The sequence below is a fragment of the Gracilinanus agilis genome, chromosome 5 (genome assembly GCF_016433145.1).
Source record: "Gracilinanus agilis isolate LMUSP501 chromosome 5, AgileGrace, whole genome shotgun sequence".
NCBI classification, from domain to species: domain Eukaryota; kingdom Metazoa; phylum Chordata; class Mammalia; order Didelphimorphia; family Didelphidae; genus Gracilinanus; species Gracilinanus agilis.
Genome location: NC_058134.1, coordinates 131,413,406 through 131,427,471, shown reverse-complemented (window position 1 = coordinate 131,427,471; position 14,066 = coordinate 131,413,406). Strand labels below are relative to the sequence as shown.

Sequence of the window (14,066 nt, the reverse complement as noted above, 5' to 3'; positions counted from 1 at the left end):
TTTAACTATATGATTTATAAATTATTTTAACTATATGAATATAATATAAATATAAAATATAACAACATATATTTTAAATTATATAAATACCCAATACCATGAGCCTGAATGAAAAAAATACACCATGATTTATTTTTTAATTTAATTTTTCTAAAAGGTTTGACTTCATAATAAGAGCAATGAGAGTACAAAGCATTATGGAATCTTTTATTAACATTCAGGCAGAATTCCTCCATATCAGTCACCAAGTAATTTCAAGGGACCACAGAATCCAAATTCAAGTATTGCTGTCTGTGTCTGTGCATGTGTGTGTGTGTGTGTGCATGTGTGTGCGCACGCACTAAAGACAGAATTGTTCACTGGGTGATATTTTCATGAGGCATTTTTAGAATGTCATTTTAGGCATCAAAATGATAGTCCAAAGCAGAGGTGTCAAACACAACCCTCAGGTTAGCCTGAACCAATTTAATATGTAATTGGAAAATACTTAACAAAATAAATACAAATATAATTGAATACAATTGATAATGTTAATTTATAGTTGTTAAGTCATGATGCACCCTGAGTGGATCCTTATGTATAGTTTAGTGGCCCCTATTTCTATTTAAGTTTGACAACACTATCTTTCTGGTAGTGTTTTATTGTTACTCCATAACCTAATACTTAATTCAGTCATAAGCAAAAATCAACATTGATTTATAACAATATAATATCTAGAAATAAATAGTTTACTTGGTATCTCAGTGTTCAATAAGTTAGTTACTACTTGCTACCAGATAAACTATAGAAACATAAAGACAATAAAATAAAATTATTAATTATTAATGAACATTTGGTAAAGACCATTTTTGTTCACTTAGAATCCATGCTGTTTGTTAATTTAATTATCTCTTCAGTTGAAAATAACCAAAAGTTATGGCATCATGTAAAATTTAACAAGCTGAGGTTTCATTGTGGTAGTAGTTTATAAACATGACATCATTAACCAAAACCACATAATAAATAAATATTGTACAGCAAAGTATTTGGATATACTATTGACTTACTATCTTATTTCCTAGAAATTCTTTTTTAAAAGACTTTGAATTTTTGGATTACTTTTTTTATAGGAGGAAGATGATGAGAAAGATAAGGAACTGGAAACTGCAGTAAATCCAAGTACCACTAGGGCCACAAGCCAAATAAGAAGAAAAGAACCCCAAGCCACTACTATATCAAACTTCAAAAGAGAACAAATGAGGACAAAATCCAGTGATGCCAAAACCAATCAGTATCTAACAGAAGAGAGTGAATTTCCTGAAGAGGGGGATGTCCATAATGTAATCTTTTACAGTACTTACCAACCAGTAACTGAATTATCAGCCCAAGAGAAAGATATTTCTTGGATTTCTCAAAATATTACTGATGTTGTAGAAGCAGCTTCAACTCCCCCAAATGATGGTTCTAAAACAACTCTTCATTTCTCACAGATTGGTTCTGGTGAAGCTTCAGATTCATCACATATCATTTCAGGGGCTGATTCCCAAGAAACATCCACTGATAGTCGTGAAGAAGATAGTTTATTGACCGGTTTTCAGATTGAATCAGGTGGTGAGGATTCTTCAGGCTCTGTTCCTGCAACCTCAACTATGCCATTTGTTTCAGAGAATGTATCTTATGGATACATCATTTCCTCAGAAAACACAGCAGCCGTCATATATGATGCCCTTCTACCAGGATATACCAAAAATACTTCTAAAGACTCAAATGCATCCAATTCGGAAGAGTCCTTGAAGAGTCCTCCTGTTGATGGAAAGTTGTGGTTCCATAATATGACTGATTCGACAACTAGTCCTGATGCTACATCTGATAATGAGAAATTCTCTCAAACTAGTTCTACTGATAGAGTCGACAAGGTAGCAGCAGCAACAACACCACCCTCTTCCATCGGTCCATTGGCGCCCCAGGATACTTCCGTGGTGGATCTAGAAATGCCCCATTATTCTACCTTTGCTTACTTTCCTACCGAAGTAACACCTCATTCTTTCTCTCCCACCTCTGGACACCTTGAATCTGCTTCTGCTGCCAACGATATACTCTCTCAGACAACTCAGCCAGGATACAATGGTGAGATACTCCTCCAACCTTCCTACAGTAGTGAAGTGTTTCCTCTAGTCACCCCTTTGTTGTCTGACAATCAAATGCTCGACACCACTGTCCCTGCTGCTTCAGGTAGTGATCTGACCTTGCATGCTACACCTGTATTTCCCAGTGTCGGTGTGTCATTTGAATCCACTCTGTCTTCCTCTGGTGATGTACTGCTTCCATATTCCTCTGCTTCCTTCAGTAGTGAAGTGTTTCACCATCTATATACAGTCTCTCAAATCTTTCCACAAGTTACTCCAGCTGTTGCCAGTGATAAAGTGTCCCTGCATGCTTTTTTGCCAGTGGCTGAGGTTGATTCGTTATTGCAGCCCAGTCTTGCTCCATATTCTGATGTGATGCCACATCAGACTGCTCAAGCTTCTTCAGAGACTTTTGCACTTGCTCATGAGTCGGGTGCCCTTAATAAAACACACACGCTTTCTCAAGTCGAAACGTCCAGCAGGGATTTAAACGTGCATGTACTGTCTACAATACCTGAACTTGCTTTTGCTTTGTCTGATAGAGGCTCCCTCCAGACTTTTCCTGTTTCCTATGATGCTACAGTATCTGTGCATGATCCCGTCCAGCAGGGCTCCTTATTTAGCACCCATAGCAAAATCCTGATGCTTAAGCCTTCTGTAATAGCCCAAACTGAATCATTCCAGGAGCCCACAAAGGCTCTTTCTAGTGATACGGATTGGTCTGGAACCTACTCTGGCAGTGAGTTCCTTTTGCCTGACACAGATGGCTTGATAGCACTTAACATTTCCTCACCTGTTTCTGTAGAGGAATTTACATATACAACATCTGTGTTTAGTGATGTTAATAAGCTGCTTCGTAAAAATGATGGTGATGAGACAGTACAGCAAATGTCCTCTCTTAATGAAATGGCTTACCATTCCGAAAGTACGGCAATGCCCGAACTCCCTACATCAACTGACAATGTAATTAAACCAAATGTATCTTTACAGGAAACCTCAGTTCCTGTTTCTGGCACAAACGGGGTCCTCCCGGTGTCTCTTGCTCTTCTTCCCACTCCTAAGGTTTGGGGTCCTGAAATTAGTCAAGTTTCAGAAAATCACTTTTCAGTTCCACCTTTGCATGCTACATCTCCAGCTTTTGGCGACACTTTGCTTAAACCTATATTTAGTGCAATCTCAGAGCAAGCTTTCTCTGCCGCTGCTTCTAGTGAAATGTTGTCTCCGACACAACCGTTGTTTTCCGAGGCCTCCTCTTCCCTAAGCAATGAAGCCTTGCTGCAAACTTCCTTTCAGTCCTCTGATGTTGGCACTCTGCTTAAAACTGTCTCAGCTGTGCCTAGTGATCCAATATTGGTGGAAACCTCCACGGTTGCTAAAAATTGTTCTTCAATATTGCATCCAATGGCATCTGATTCTGCTTCGAGCAAAATGCTGCAGCATTCTACCTCTGTACCGGTTGCTGATGTGTTATCGCCTACCTCTAGCCTACCCACTGCTTCGCTTCAAGGTTTAACCATTTCTTATGCAAACGAGGAATATGTCACAGCCATTTTACTTAAAAGTGAAATATCCCATCAAGTTGAGCCTTCATTGTATAGTAATGGTGATTGGTTCCAATCTACCAATGTGGGGATTATCAGTGCGTTTCCTCCCACAGTTCTCCCTGCAGCTGCGACTCCTGATTTCTCCGGTGATGTGCAGTCAGATACTCATATAAGCAAACTTACTTATTCTGATGAATTTCCTAACTATAACACGATTCGTTCTCTTAGTGGTGATATATCAGCTCATGTAACACCGGTCGCTTCTGATACACATAAATATATTGATCAGATTGTTCTTCCTTTACCAAATGAACATATCTTGGTTACAGCTATCTCTCCCACCCTGGAAGGCACTAAAACTTTACCTGGGTTCATAGTTCCCTCCCAAACAACTCCTGGATTAACCCTGAGTACCAGGTCTAATGCTAAGTTTGTAGTTGCTGCTGGCGGTGTTAATGAGGAGGAGGAGGAGAGTGAGGAAATGGAGGATTATGAGGATGATGGTTTATCTGTAAAAAATTGTATCTCATGCCTCTCCTATAGAGAATCTCAGGAAAAAGTAGTAGAGGATTCAGATGCTCAAGTAAATAATTTTGTGGATCAGAGTAACCTAATCCCACATTTGCCGTCGGAAAAATCTGAAGAAGAAATAAAAACAACAGGTTCAGTCTCAGATAGTCAGCTAAGCTCTGGCATGGAGAAAAGCCAAGAACAGCCCACATCAATAAACATCTTACTCCCAAAACACGGTGACGCAACAAGATGGGGAAATTCTGTTCAGACTGGTAGTACCCTGTTCCCTGAGACCTCAGAATCAAAGTCTGTGGCAATTTTTACAAGTGATGAAGAGAGTGGCTCTGGTCAGAGTGCCTCGGATAGCTTTAATGATAATGAGACTTCAACAGATTTCAGTTTTCCTGATCTCAATGACAAAGACACTGAAGGGACCCTGCAAACAGGTGACTCAGAATTAACCCCTGGATCACCACAATCATCAGCACCATCTGTTGCTAATGGTCACTCAGTGTTCAACATTTCTGAGGCAGGTTAGTTATGGATCAGCCTCAGAGCTGTAAACTCCTATGATATTTAGCTGTATTATTTTTCTTCCACTGAAAGTAGAAACACAATATAATAGGGGGCATATCTTACTGAAATAAAGATAATCTATAGTGTATAAACTCTAAATCAAAGACAAGAGAAAGGTGTGTCAGAGTAGCACTTGTCATTCAATTGGTTTTTATTTTCTAAACATTCTGTAGTTTGTAGATCTTTATATTTCAGAAGAATAGTCAAGGTTTTTTTTTGTCCTCTTCATTTTGCCCAAAATAGCTTAAATTATTTTGAAGCAATTAGATAACTTGGCTATTGGAGAATGATTTAAAATAATTTCAACTTATTAACTATATCAAGTCTCAGTCAAGTCTCATCTTAGCATATAGGTGACTCTGGTTTCTTGAAGGATATGCTGGTGGAACACAAACTGGGGTAGGTCTTCCAAGTTGGAATGGCTTCAGGTATGGACCCAGACTTGGTTCTGTCTCTTAGGACTATCCTACCTCAGTCTAGAGATACTCATCTCTAGAAAGTTAGATGCATGTTGATGCAGTTTTTTAAGCGCCTCCGAGAATATGACACCATCTACTAAGGCATGAATATCAAAATGTGTCAATGGAGGCAAAAATGGAAGCATTCGAGTAAGCTCATAGAGACTGCACTTTCAGAAAAATTTTTGGGATTTCTAGAATAATTTTTTAGTGTTTTAAAATTTTATTCAAAAATTCTTTAGGCTTAAAATACTTGGTAAGTTATAAATTCTTAAAGTATGTCGTAAGATTTTCCTTTAGCCAACCCAGAAATGATTATTCAGTTTCTTTTGAGCAGACACAGGACAAGCAGAAATTTCTGAAAATTAACAACAAATAACTCCTTTGGAATAAACTGTAGTAAGCTATAAAAATACTTATGTTGAATAGTATGTTACAGTTTGAAAAGGGTCTTTACAATTCTCTTTCGGTTGATTATAGTACTGTTGCCTGAAGAGGGCAGTATCAGGCAATGAAATACTCCACTATTTGCTTCTAACTAATGTTCTAGAAGGAATTTATGTTCAGTATATTAATATGCATCGTAGTTACATGAAAAGATAAAAATCACTGGACATTTTCCTGTAAAATTAATGTTTTTTTAACTTTTGTGTTTTATGAAAAATGTTGGTAGCTAGATATTTTTAAAGCAATTTATTTTAAGCATACATAATATACATTCTTCTTAAGAATTACAAAATGGGTTCATCATGCACATAAGGATACAAGTTAATTACATCAAAGAGATCGTGTTATTTATAGTTTGCTTTAATTAAATTTAAGGGAACATTATTTGTAATTAGCAATGAAAAGATTTGAAATCTTGACAGTACTTCAAAAGATACTGTTTAACATGTTGCTTGACTTACTAATAGCTCCTGTTTATAACCCAGCACCTAGACGTCAACCTCATTAAAGAATTTTCCTCTGTTATTTTCTTCCACTAAATTATGTCACATATTTTCTTTTAGTGCAATAGCGGCAATTAAAAGCGGGTACATTTTGGTCATTAGGTTTCTCTGCAACCAAACTTTTCCTATTCAACATTATTTAACTTTAAACAGTTAAGACTGACAGAAAAAAACTATAATGAATTCATAGTTCAGGTATTATGGTATACTTGTTAGTGCTAACATACTTGGAGTACAATATAGCTGAGATTTTTATTGTGGTTATTTAAGTGGATTTTTAAAAATAGATCATTCCAGAATTTTCCAACTCTATCATGTTGTTAGAACTTTAACATAAGATGAGTGATAGAGGAGAATTTCAAGAATTCATCTATTTTTTGGTTTTCCCAGATTGTCATTCCTCATTAATACATTTCCTTTACAGTGAATCCAGTACATTGCTGGATCAATTGCAAACTACTATTCTTAAATAATTTTCTCAAATAAACCAACTTGCTGAGAAAAATAAAATTATTATATTGATTTAAGTAAGGGTTTATTCACCCACTGATGAAAAGAAATTTGGGATATAATTTCTATTATTAGAAGATAATACTAGATTTTAAAGTTAATAGACATTAATATTGTGAGAGAAATCCTTTGCAAAATTTCTCAAATCATTACAGCTAGAATTTACTTCTATATCTGTAATGCACCTAGTCCATAGTGCCTTCTGCCCAGGAGAAGCTTTAGTACTTAGTGTTTTGGTATTATGTGAAATTATGCTTTTTTCTAATCTCATCAGAGATTCAAATATCTCATTTAAACAAGATGCTAAATTTGAACATGGCTAAAATTATATTTTATAAGTAAGAGATATGCAAGAACCTTACTCAGGGCTCAAATTTTATAACAAAAATTACATTTCATTTTCAGATTTCAGTAACAATATTTCAGATATCCATATTTATCATTTATTTTCTAATTATTTCCAGTGACCTGAACTTTTTTCCCACTTTTTATGCTATTTTATTATATGGAAATAGCTATTCACTCCATCATTTCTATCAGCTAACAGAAAAGTGTTACAATACAAAATATGCAGTGGACCTAGGTTACATTTTCTTCCTTCCTTAAGAGTACCATGGGATATTTGCCAGAAAAAAAATTCTTTTCTTTGAATGGTGAGTAAAAACCTGAGCCTTGAGCCTATAAAAATTATTCATTATAAAGTCACCATTCCTATGTTACTATGTGTTTTCCTTTTACAAATCTTAAATCTCAAATATTAATTTGACATATTTTACTCTATATTTCATTTTTTTGTTTTATTGTTTAATTTTGTACTCTTTGAAATGCTCAAAATTAAATTGATTCCCATGTACTTTATTACTGTTAGCATGATGATCATTAGGAAAACATCAACTATGGCAAGGTAATCAAACAATGCAAACCCAAACGCAAATAATATACATTTCTATATATTGAGTCCATCCTAATGGCTATAGACTTCCTAACATTAATTGAATGAAAAGTTTTGGGTTTTAGAGCTTCTCCAAGTGTACTTATCAATCAATATGATGACCTTGGCCAGGCCATGTGATGCCATACAACATGCCTCCATCATGTGACAACATGCCTATGCCAGAGTGGTGTCATTACTTATCTTTGAGAAAGTGATTCTCATGAAGGGTTTTATGAATTCTAGACTTGCCTTCCTAATGTGTGCCAAGTGAAATATAAGGCAAAGACTGTTAATAGCCCAACTGCATTTCACAATATGGCAGACAACTGACCACAATAGCTGTGAAGCATTTTTTCCAGCAATAATGAAAATGTTGTTAAGAATATGGTTAAGTATGTAAAATTCAGTCACAAAAGAAGAATCCATTCCATTATGTGAGGATCCACAATGGCACACTTCCATCGTACGATGACATGAAGTAACACCTGTGACACACCTCCACCATGACAGCCCAAGGCATGCGTTGGAGGCAGTGACACACATCCATCATGTGAAGATACACAACAACACATCTGTTGTTTTGTCATGACACAAAAAGCTACACTTGTCTGTGATAACGTATCTCTATCATAGGGTGACATCTCCGAAGTGTGAAGACATGATGGGTCTGAGTCAAGTGGTGACAGACATGTGACAACATAGTACTAGACCATGTCATGTGATGGCATATAATACACCCACATGATGTGATGGCAAACTTGCATTTTGCATCCATCACGTGATGACACAAGGCAGTGTGCCCCTATCATGTGACGGCACACCATGACGTGTCTCTGTCATGTTAGCTATGAAGCAGCGACTCCATCATGTGAAAAGTCACCTTCCTATGAAGACTCAAACATGCCTTCACCTCTACTAGGTTACAATATGCCTCTACCTCACTCAATGACACTCCTTTTCCATGTGGTGTCATGCAACAACATGCCTCCATTGGGTGACAACATGCCTAAGTTATGTGGCAGATATTTCTGGAGTGGCTTATTCGAGAACCAAATGGGCTTCATCTAGAAACTACCTGTGCCACTATTTTCTATACCTAGAAAAACAATTAAGAAGTGATTTAATACATAAACAATTGGCAGTGAGGGGCAGGAGAAGTATCATTTTTCATACATTTAAATTAGTATGAAGAATAGATTCATACTTTCTTATTGTTTAGGATTTTTTAAATTAAAAATGAATTCTATGTCAATTTCAAATTCACAAGTAGTACTTTGATTTTTAATCAAGAAAAATGGAAAGAAAACTCAAAATTAAAATTTTAATTATCTACCAAAGTCAAGAAGATAGTTTTTAAGTTAAGTAAAAGTCAGTTGAAGCATCTGAATATTCCTGGCTATGTTACATTAGGATTTGTTTTAATTGCCAAAAGAGAAATAATTATATCTAAATAATTTTGAAAATGACAAGATATTTAATGATGATCTAATAAAATGCAATTTTTGCCTCTGGTAAATGTACTTTAATGATAACTATTCTTACTTTATTTTAATTTCATCCCTCTTTTTATTATTTGCTTTTCTACTTTAATTTTCTTATTGCCATATGTATATATATATACGTGTATATATATAAAGATATTATATATAACACAAACTTTGAAGTTTTTAAGAAAGTAACATGGCATTTATTATTGCACTGTTCTATGTCTTCTGTTCATGTAGCACACTGTCTTTGTTTTCTAAAAATGTCTTGTAAACTATTCATCTTATGGGATATTATAAAACCAAAACAAACAAGGTAAGTAGCAACATATACTTTTCTCTTTTCAGTAGTTCGTTAATTCAATTATTTTTCCTTATGCTTAAATACAAACTATCTCAATTTCTCTGACTGCAGAAGCAAGTAATAGTAGCCATGAATCTCGTATTGGTCTAGCTGAGGGTTTGGAATCAGAGAAGAAGACAGTTATACCTCTTGTGATCGTATCAGCCCTGACTTTTATCTGTCTAGTGGTTCTAGTGGGTATTCTCATCTATTGGAGGTAAGCGTGATTTTTCACATTGCACGTAGCTCAGATTTTGTCCTGATTAGTGAAATAATATGATTGTCATTATGGTGTGCTTCATAAGCAGATGTCAAAGATTTTCTAAGTAGATTTTCTCAGAAGTTTAATTATTTCTTGGAGTAGTCATGAACAAGTTTCCATCTTGTATACATAAGATTTAATGAAGGGGATGATTGATTTCCATAATTAAGGCAAGAAGATAAAGGTAAAATTAAAGAGCTTTGGTGCTGGTTGTTTTAGATAAATTATTTTGACAATTATAATTTCATGTTGACAAGTAACAAATAAGAGAATGTTATTGTTAAATTCTAATCGCAATTTATTTTTATCAACATGTCTTTTAAGTATATTCTTTAGAAAATTTAATCTAGAAATAGTAATGCATGCTTATTTAACTGTAATCTTTTGCATGTGTTTTATCATATGCCTTTTAAGAACTATTAAATTACAGATAATCTCATAGAGAAAAAAAGTATTAATTTACTAACATTAAAGTAGGACAATATTGATTTCAAATGTAAAGCCTAGAAATAACTGGATTTGGGTATAATTTTTTTCCCTTTATGGAATAACTTAAAAAGGAAAGATAGTAAATTTCATTATATCCTATTCTAATTCTTAAGGAAAAATCCTGTCTTAGATATGGTATTCTAGAGAGAGAGAAATATATGGCATAGCTCTATGAACACTGGGTATATGATGTGACCCATAGTATATAACCAAGTATATAGTAAAACAAGACCTTATATGCAATTTTACTAAAATACTAAATTACTAAAATAGAAACATGATTTACTGTTAGAAAGTACCTTTTATTCTGAAGATTTGTATTTAACTCATTCTTTTTAGCATTATTTTTCTCTAGCTTCATATCGCCATAGATATATCCATTTCCTAGATTTTTTTTCCAAATGGTTCATCTCTTCTTTAACTCAGTTATTTATTAAATGCCTTCAATATGTGAGAAACTATTAAGGATACAAAAGAAATATCAGACATGGTATCTGCCCTAAAAGTCCTTACCCTCTGGTTCAGTTGGCATACATAATAAATCCCTGATTGATGCAGGAAATATAACAAAATATAGGAAAAGTATATCAAAAAATGTAGATTATAGGCAATAAGTGATATGGAGAGTTAAAGAAAGGAGAGATCATGCGTATTCATAAAAATTGGGAGATTTTCAAGAGAATTTGAGTTGTGCCATGGTGGGTAAGTAGCATTAGGATAAGCAAAAAGAAGGTGAGAAGGCATACCAGAGAGAAGAATCCAGCTGATCAAAGCCATAGAGATAGGGTTTGATGCACTTATGAGATAGTGAAGCTTAAAGTAAGTTGTTCATGGAGTGGGAAATTGGTTAGGTTAGGGCATCATTAGAGGTAAGTCTTATTTTATGCTTGTTTTAGAGTAGAATATGAAATCCAAGTAGTAGGAAAACATTTTTGTAATCGTTCACATGTGAATTTTTGTCTTATTAACATCTTCTCTTCATACATTATCTTCCCTCTTCATTCGAATCATTTACACAGCATATCATGAAATACAATTATAGGAACTTTGTTTTTGTTTTATCTAAATCATTTCATGAAGCTATGACTACTGCGGACTGGAATTATAGAATCTCAGCTTTGTTAAGGAACCTCAGATACTATCTAGATTCTAGGCTAACCATATCTAAACAATGGCATCCTGTGTTATACCACTGAAGAAGTCCTCATCCAATCTTCATTTAAAGGTCTCCAATGAAGGAGACATGACCTCCTCCAGAATATCCATTCTACTTTTGATTAACTTATTTCTAAAACAGTATTCCTTGCATGAAGCTTAAATTTGCTTCTTTGAAACTCTCCCTCCAAACTCCTGATTTTTCACTTTGGGGGCAAAGAACAAAACCTCTTCAAATACCTGAAGATGGCTTTCAGGTTCCCTTCTCTTGGCCATTTCTTCTCTAAGTGAAACTTCCCCAATTTCTTCAACTGATCCTCATGTGACAATTTATTCAAGACCAATCACACCATTGTGTTTTCTTTCTATGTGCATTTTCCAATTTATAAATGTTATTTCTAAAATGTGATATCCAGAACTGAATATGTTATTTCAGATGTGAGCTGACCAAGGCAGAGCTAGAACTAATCCTTCTGCTTTTCAATGCAGCCTAAAATTACATGAACTCCTTAGGCTTCTGGGTCACACTGTTAACTCATATTAAACTAGTAGTCTATGAAGACACTGTTCTTTTTTTTTTTTTTTTTGACATGAACTACTTTCTAATTGTGTCTTCCCCAAACTCTTTTGATATCTTCCCCTCTTTTTCTCTTTCACTGAAGCTAATTCTGTTTGAATCTTGACCTTCCCAACTCCCTTGGGTTGATTTCTCTGGTAGAATTTACCTTTGTAAGGAAACTAACTTATAGAAGTAAATGACTTAATGATTTGCCAAAGGTCACTTGTGATAGTGACCAATAGGACTGGAATCTAAGGCTTCTGACTACTAGGAGAGTGCTATTTTCATTCATTCCTTCCCTACTGACTTATGTAAGTCAAACCTCAGATTTCTTGTACTCAAATAACCAAAGCAAAGATTTAATATTCAGAGATAGGACAAAATTCTGGGAGACTCATTTGTCTCCTGTTATTACATATTCATGAACTGCTGGAAACTTCTCCTTGTTTGTGCTTTAATAGCATTTATGTCTTGAAATTACTTTTCCAAACAAAACTAAACAGTTAAGCACAACTAAAATATGTATTTGATTTGCACTCCACAATGCCCCATGTAGATACAAGTGTTGATTTGATGTGACTTTTTTCTCATATTCAAATATTTCTTCTTTAAAAGTATAGCATAGTAAACTATGACTTGATTGAAATAATTTATAAAAAATAACTGAGAGGATTTACATTAAAGTATTTACAATCAAGTTTCTTTAAATATCATGTTCCCCTAATGCATCTAAAATTATCTGCCAAAACTAAATTTATATAAAAATTTTAGGAATAGATCCACTCGATAAAGTGATTTATTCATGTTGTATGGTAATGTAGCTCATTTAGGGAAGAAAAATTAGCCTGATTAGCCCACTTGTGAAAATAAGTTACATCTGCATAAACCTTTGTTTTTAATGCTACAAAGCCAACTGTAAATATTGATTTGTCTATCTTAAGTCTACTGAAGTCGAATGCAATCAAAACTCATTTTAATGAGTTGGACAGTAGACCTCTAGACATAATTATCCTCTTTATCAAGTAGCATTATAACAATTCTTATTTAGTCATTTTCAATAATGTCTGATCCTCTTGGCAAAGATATTTGATATTTGGTATTTCCTTTTCCAGCTCATTTCACAGTTAAGGAATTGAGACAAACAAGGTGAAATGACTAGTCCAGGGTCACATAGCTAGTAAGCATCTGAGGCTGGCTTTGAACTCACAAAGATGAGTCTTCCTGATTCCCAACCCAGTGATCTGTCCATTACACTACCTAATTGCTTATTAGAAGAGTATGCCATATTGAATGAATGAGCTTATCACAGAGTTCATTCATTCATTCATTCATTCATTCACAATTCATTTTTTACTCACATATGGAAGGGCAGCTGAAAAATCAGATGGATAGGTCCTGTGATCCCTTTACCTAGATGGTAAAGCCTCTTCTTTAATGACATTTTCACTGTTGAAATAATATCACTTGCCAATATTGAAACATTTGACACTGGCGAGGATTTTGGTGGCAAGAATTTTCTTTTTCTGAGTCTTCATTACATGTTACTATAGCCTCTGAAGAAGCAGTAGCCTGGCTCTTTCTCTACAGGGGGTGCTGAGTAGGTGATAGATGAAGGCACTCTACTGGAAGGAGGGTTATTTTCAAGGCTCTTGGGTTCAGAGCCTTTGGCTATCTCCATAAGAGTTGAGGGAAGATGGTAGTTCGGGTGGTGGTAGTGGTTTGGCTTACCTGATACATGGTGCCTCCTATCTGTCCTTCAGAGAATCTTTATAATTTTAGCTAGGCTGGCTTTCCTGTCCTCTGTGTGTCATATATTTGGCAGCTCTTGGGGATGTCTGGCCAAGGAGTTGTTTCTCCAGATGATTATGTACCACAGATTTAATCCAAGAATAATAGATTGTTAACTCAATTAGGAAAAGAGCCTAATCCTAATCCAAATTCCATCCACAGATGAGAAAACTAAGAGAGGTTAAATGATTGAGTGATTTGCCCAGGGGCATGTGTTAGGACTGGGACCTGTTTTCACCAGAATCCTCCATCTCCTCATTTTTAGATTATGGTGCTTAGAAGAGGAGACTAAAATTCTAATGCTTCCACTGGAAGATTTACTAATAGTTCCAGATACCCATGGAGAGACCATTGGAAATAATATGCATTCCTTTGCCAGTGTGAATAATTTAAATG

The 14,066-nt window shown here is 34.9% G+C and overlaps 1 protein-coding gene across 1 annotated transcript in view; it reads left to right on the top strand.

Annotated features, from left to right (window-relative positions):
• The window catches only part of PTPRZ1 (protein tyrosine phosphatase receptor type Z1), a 180,007-nt gene that overhangs the window by 111,931 nt on the left and 54,010 nt on the right, over positions 1–14,066 (top strand). The window contains exons 12-13 of the mRNA XM_044679029.1: positions 1,110–4,695; positions 9,490–9,634. Of these exons, the coding sequence (XP_044534964.1) occupies positions 1,110–4,695; positions 9,490–9,634 (3,731 nt within the window). The remainder of the gene's footprint in view (positions 1–1,109; positions 4,696–9,489; positions 9,635–14,066) is intronic.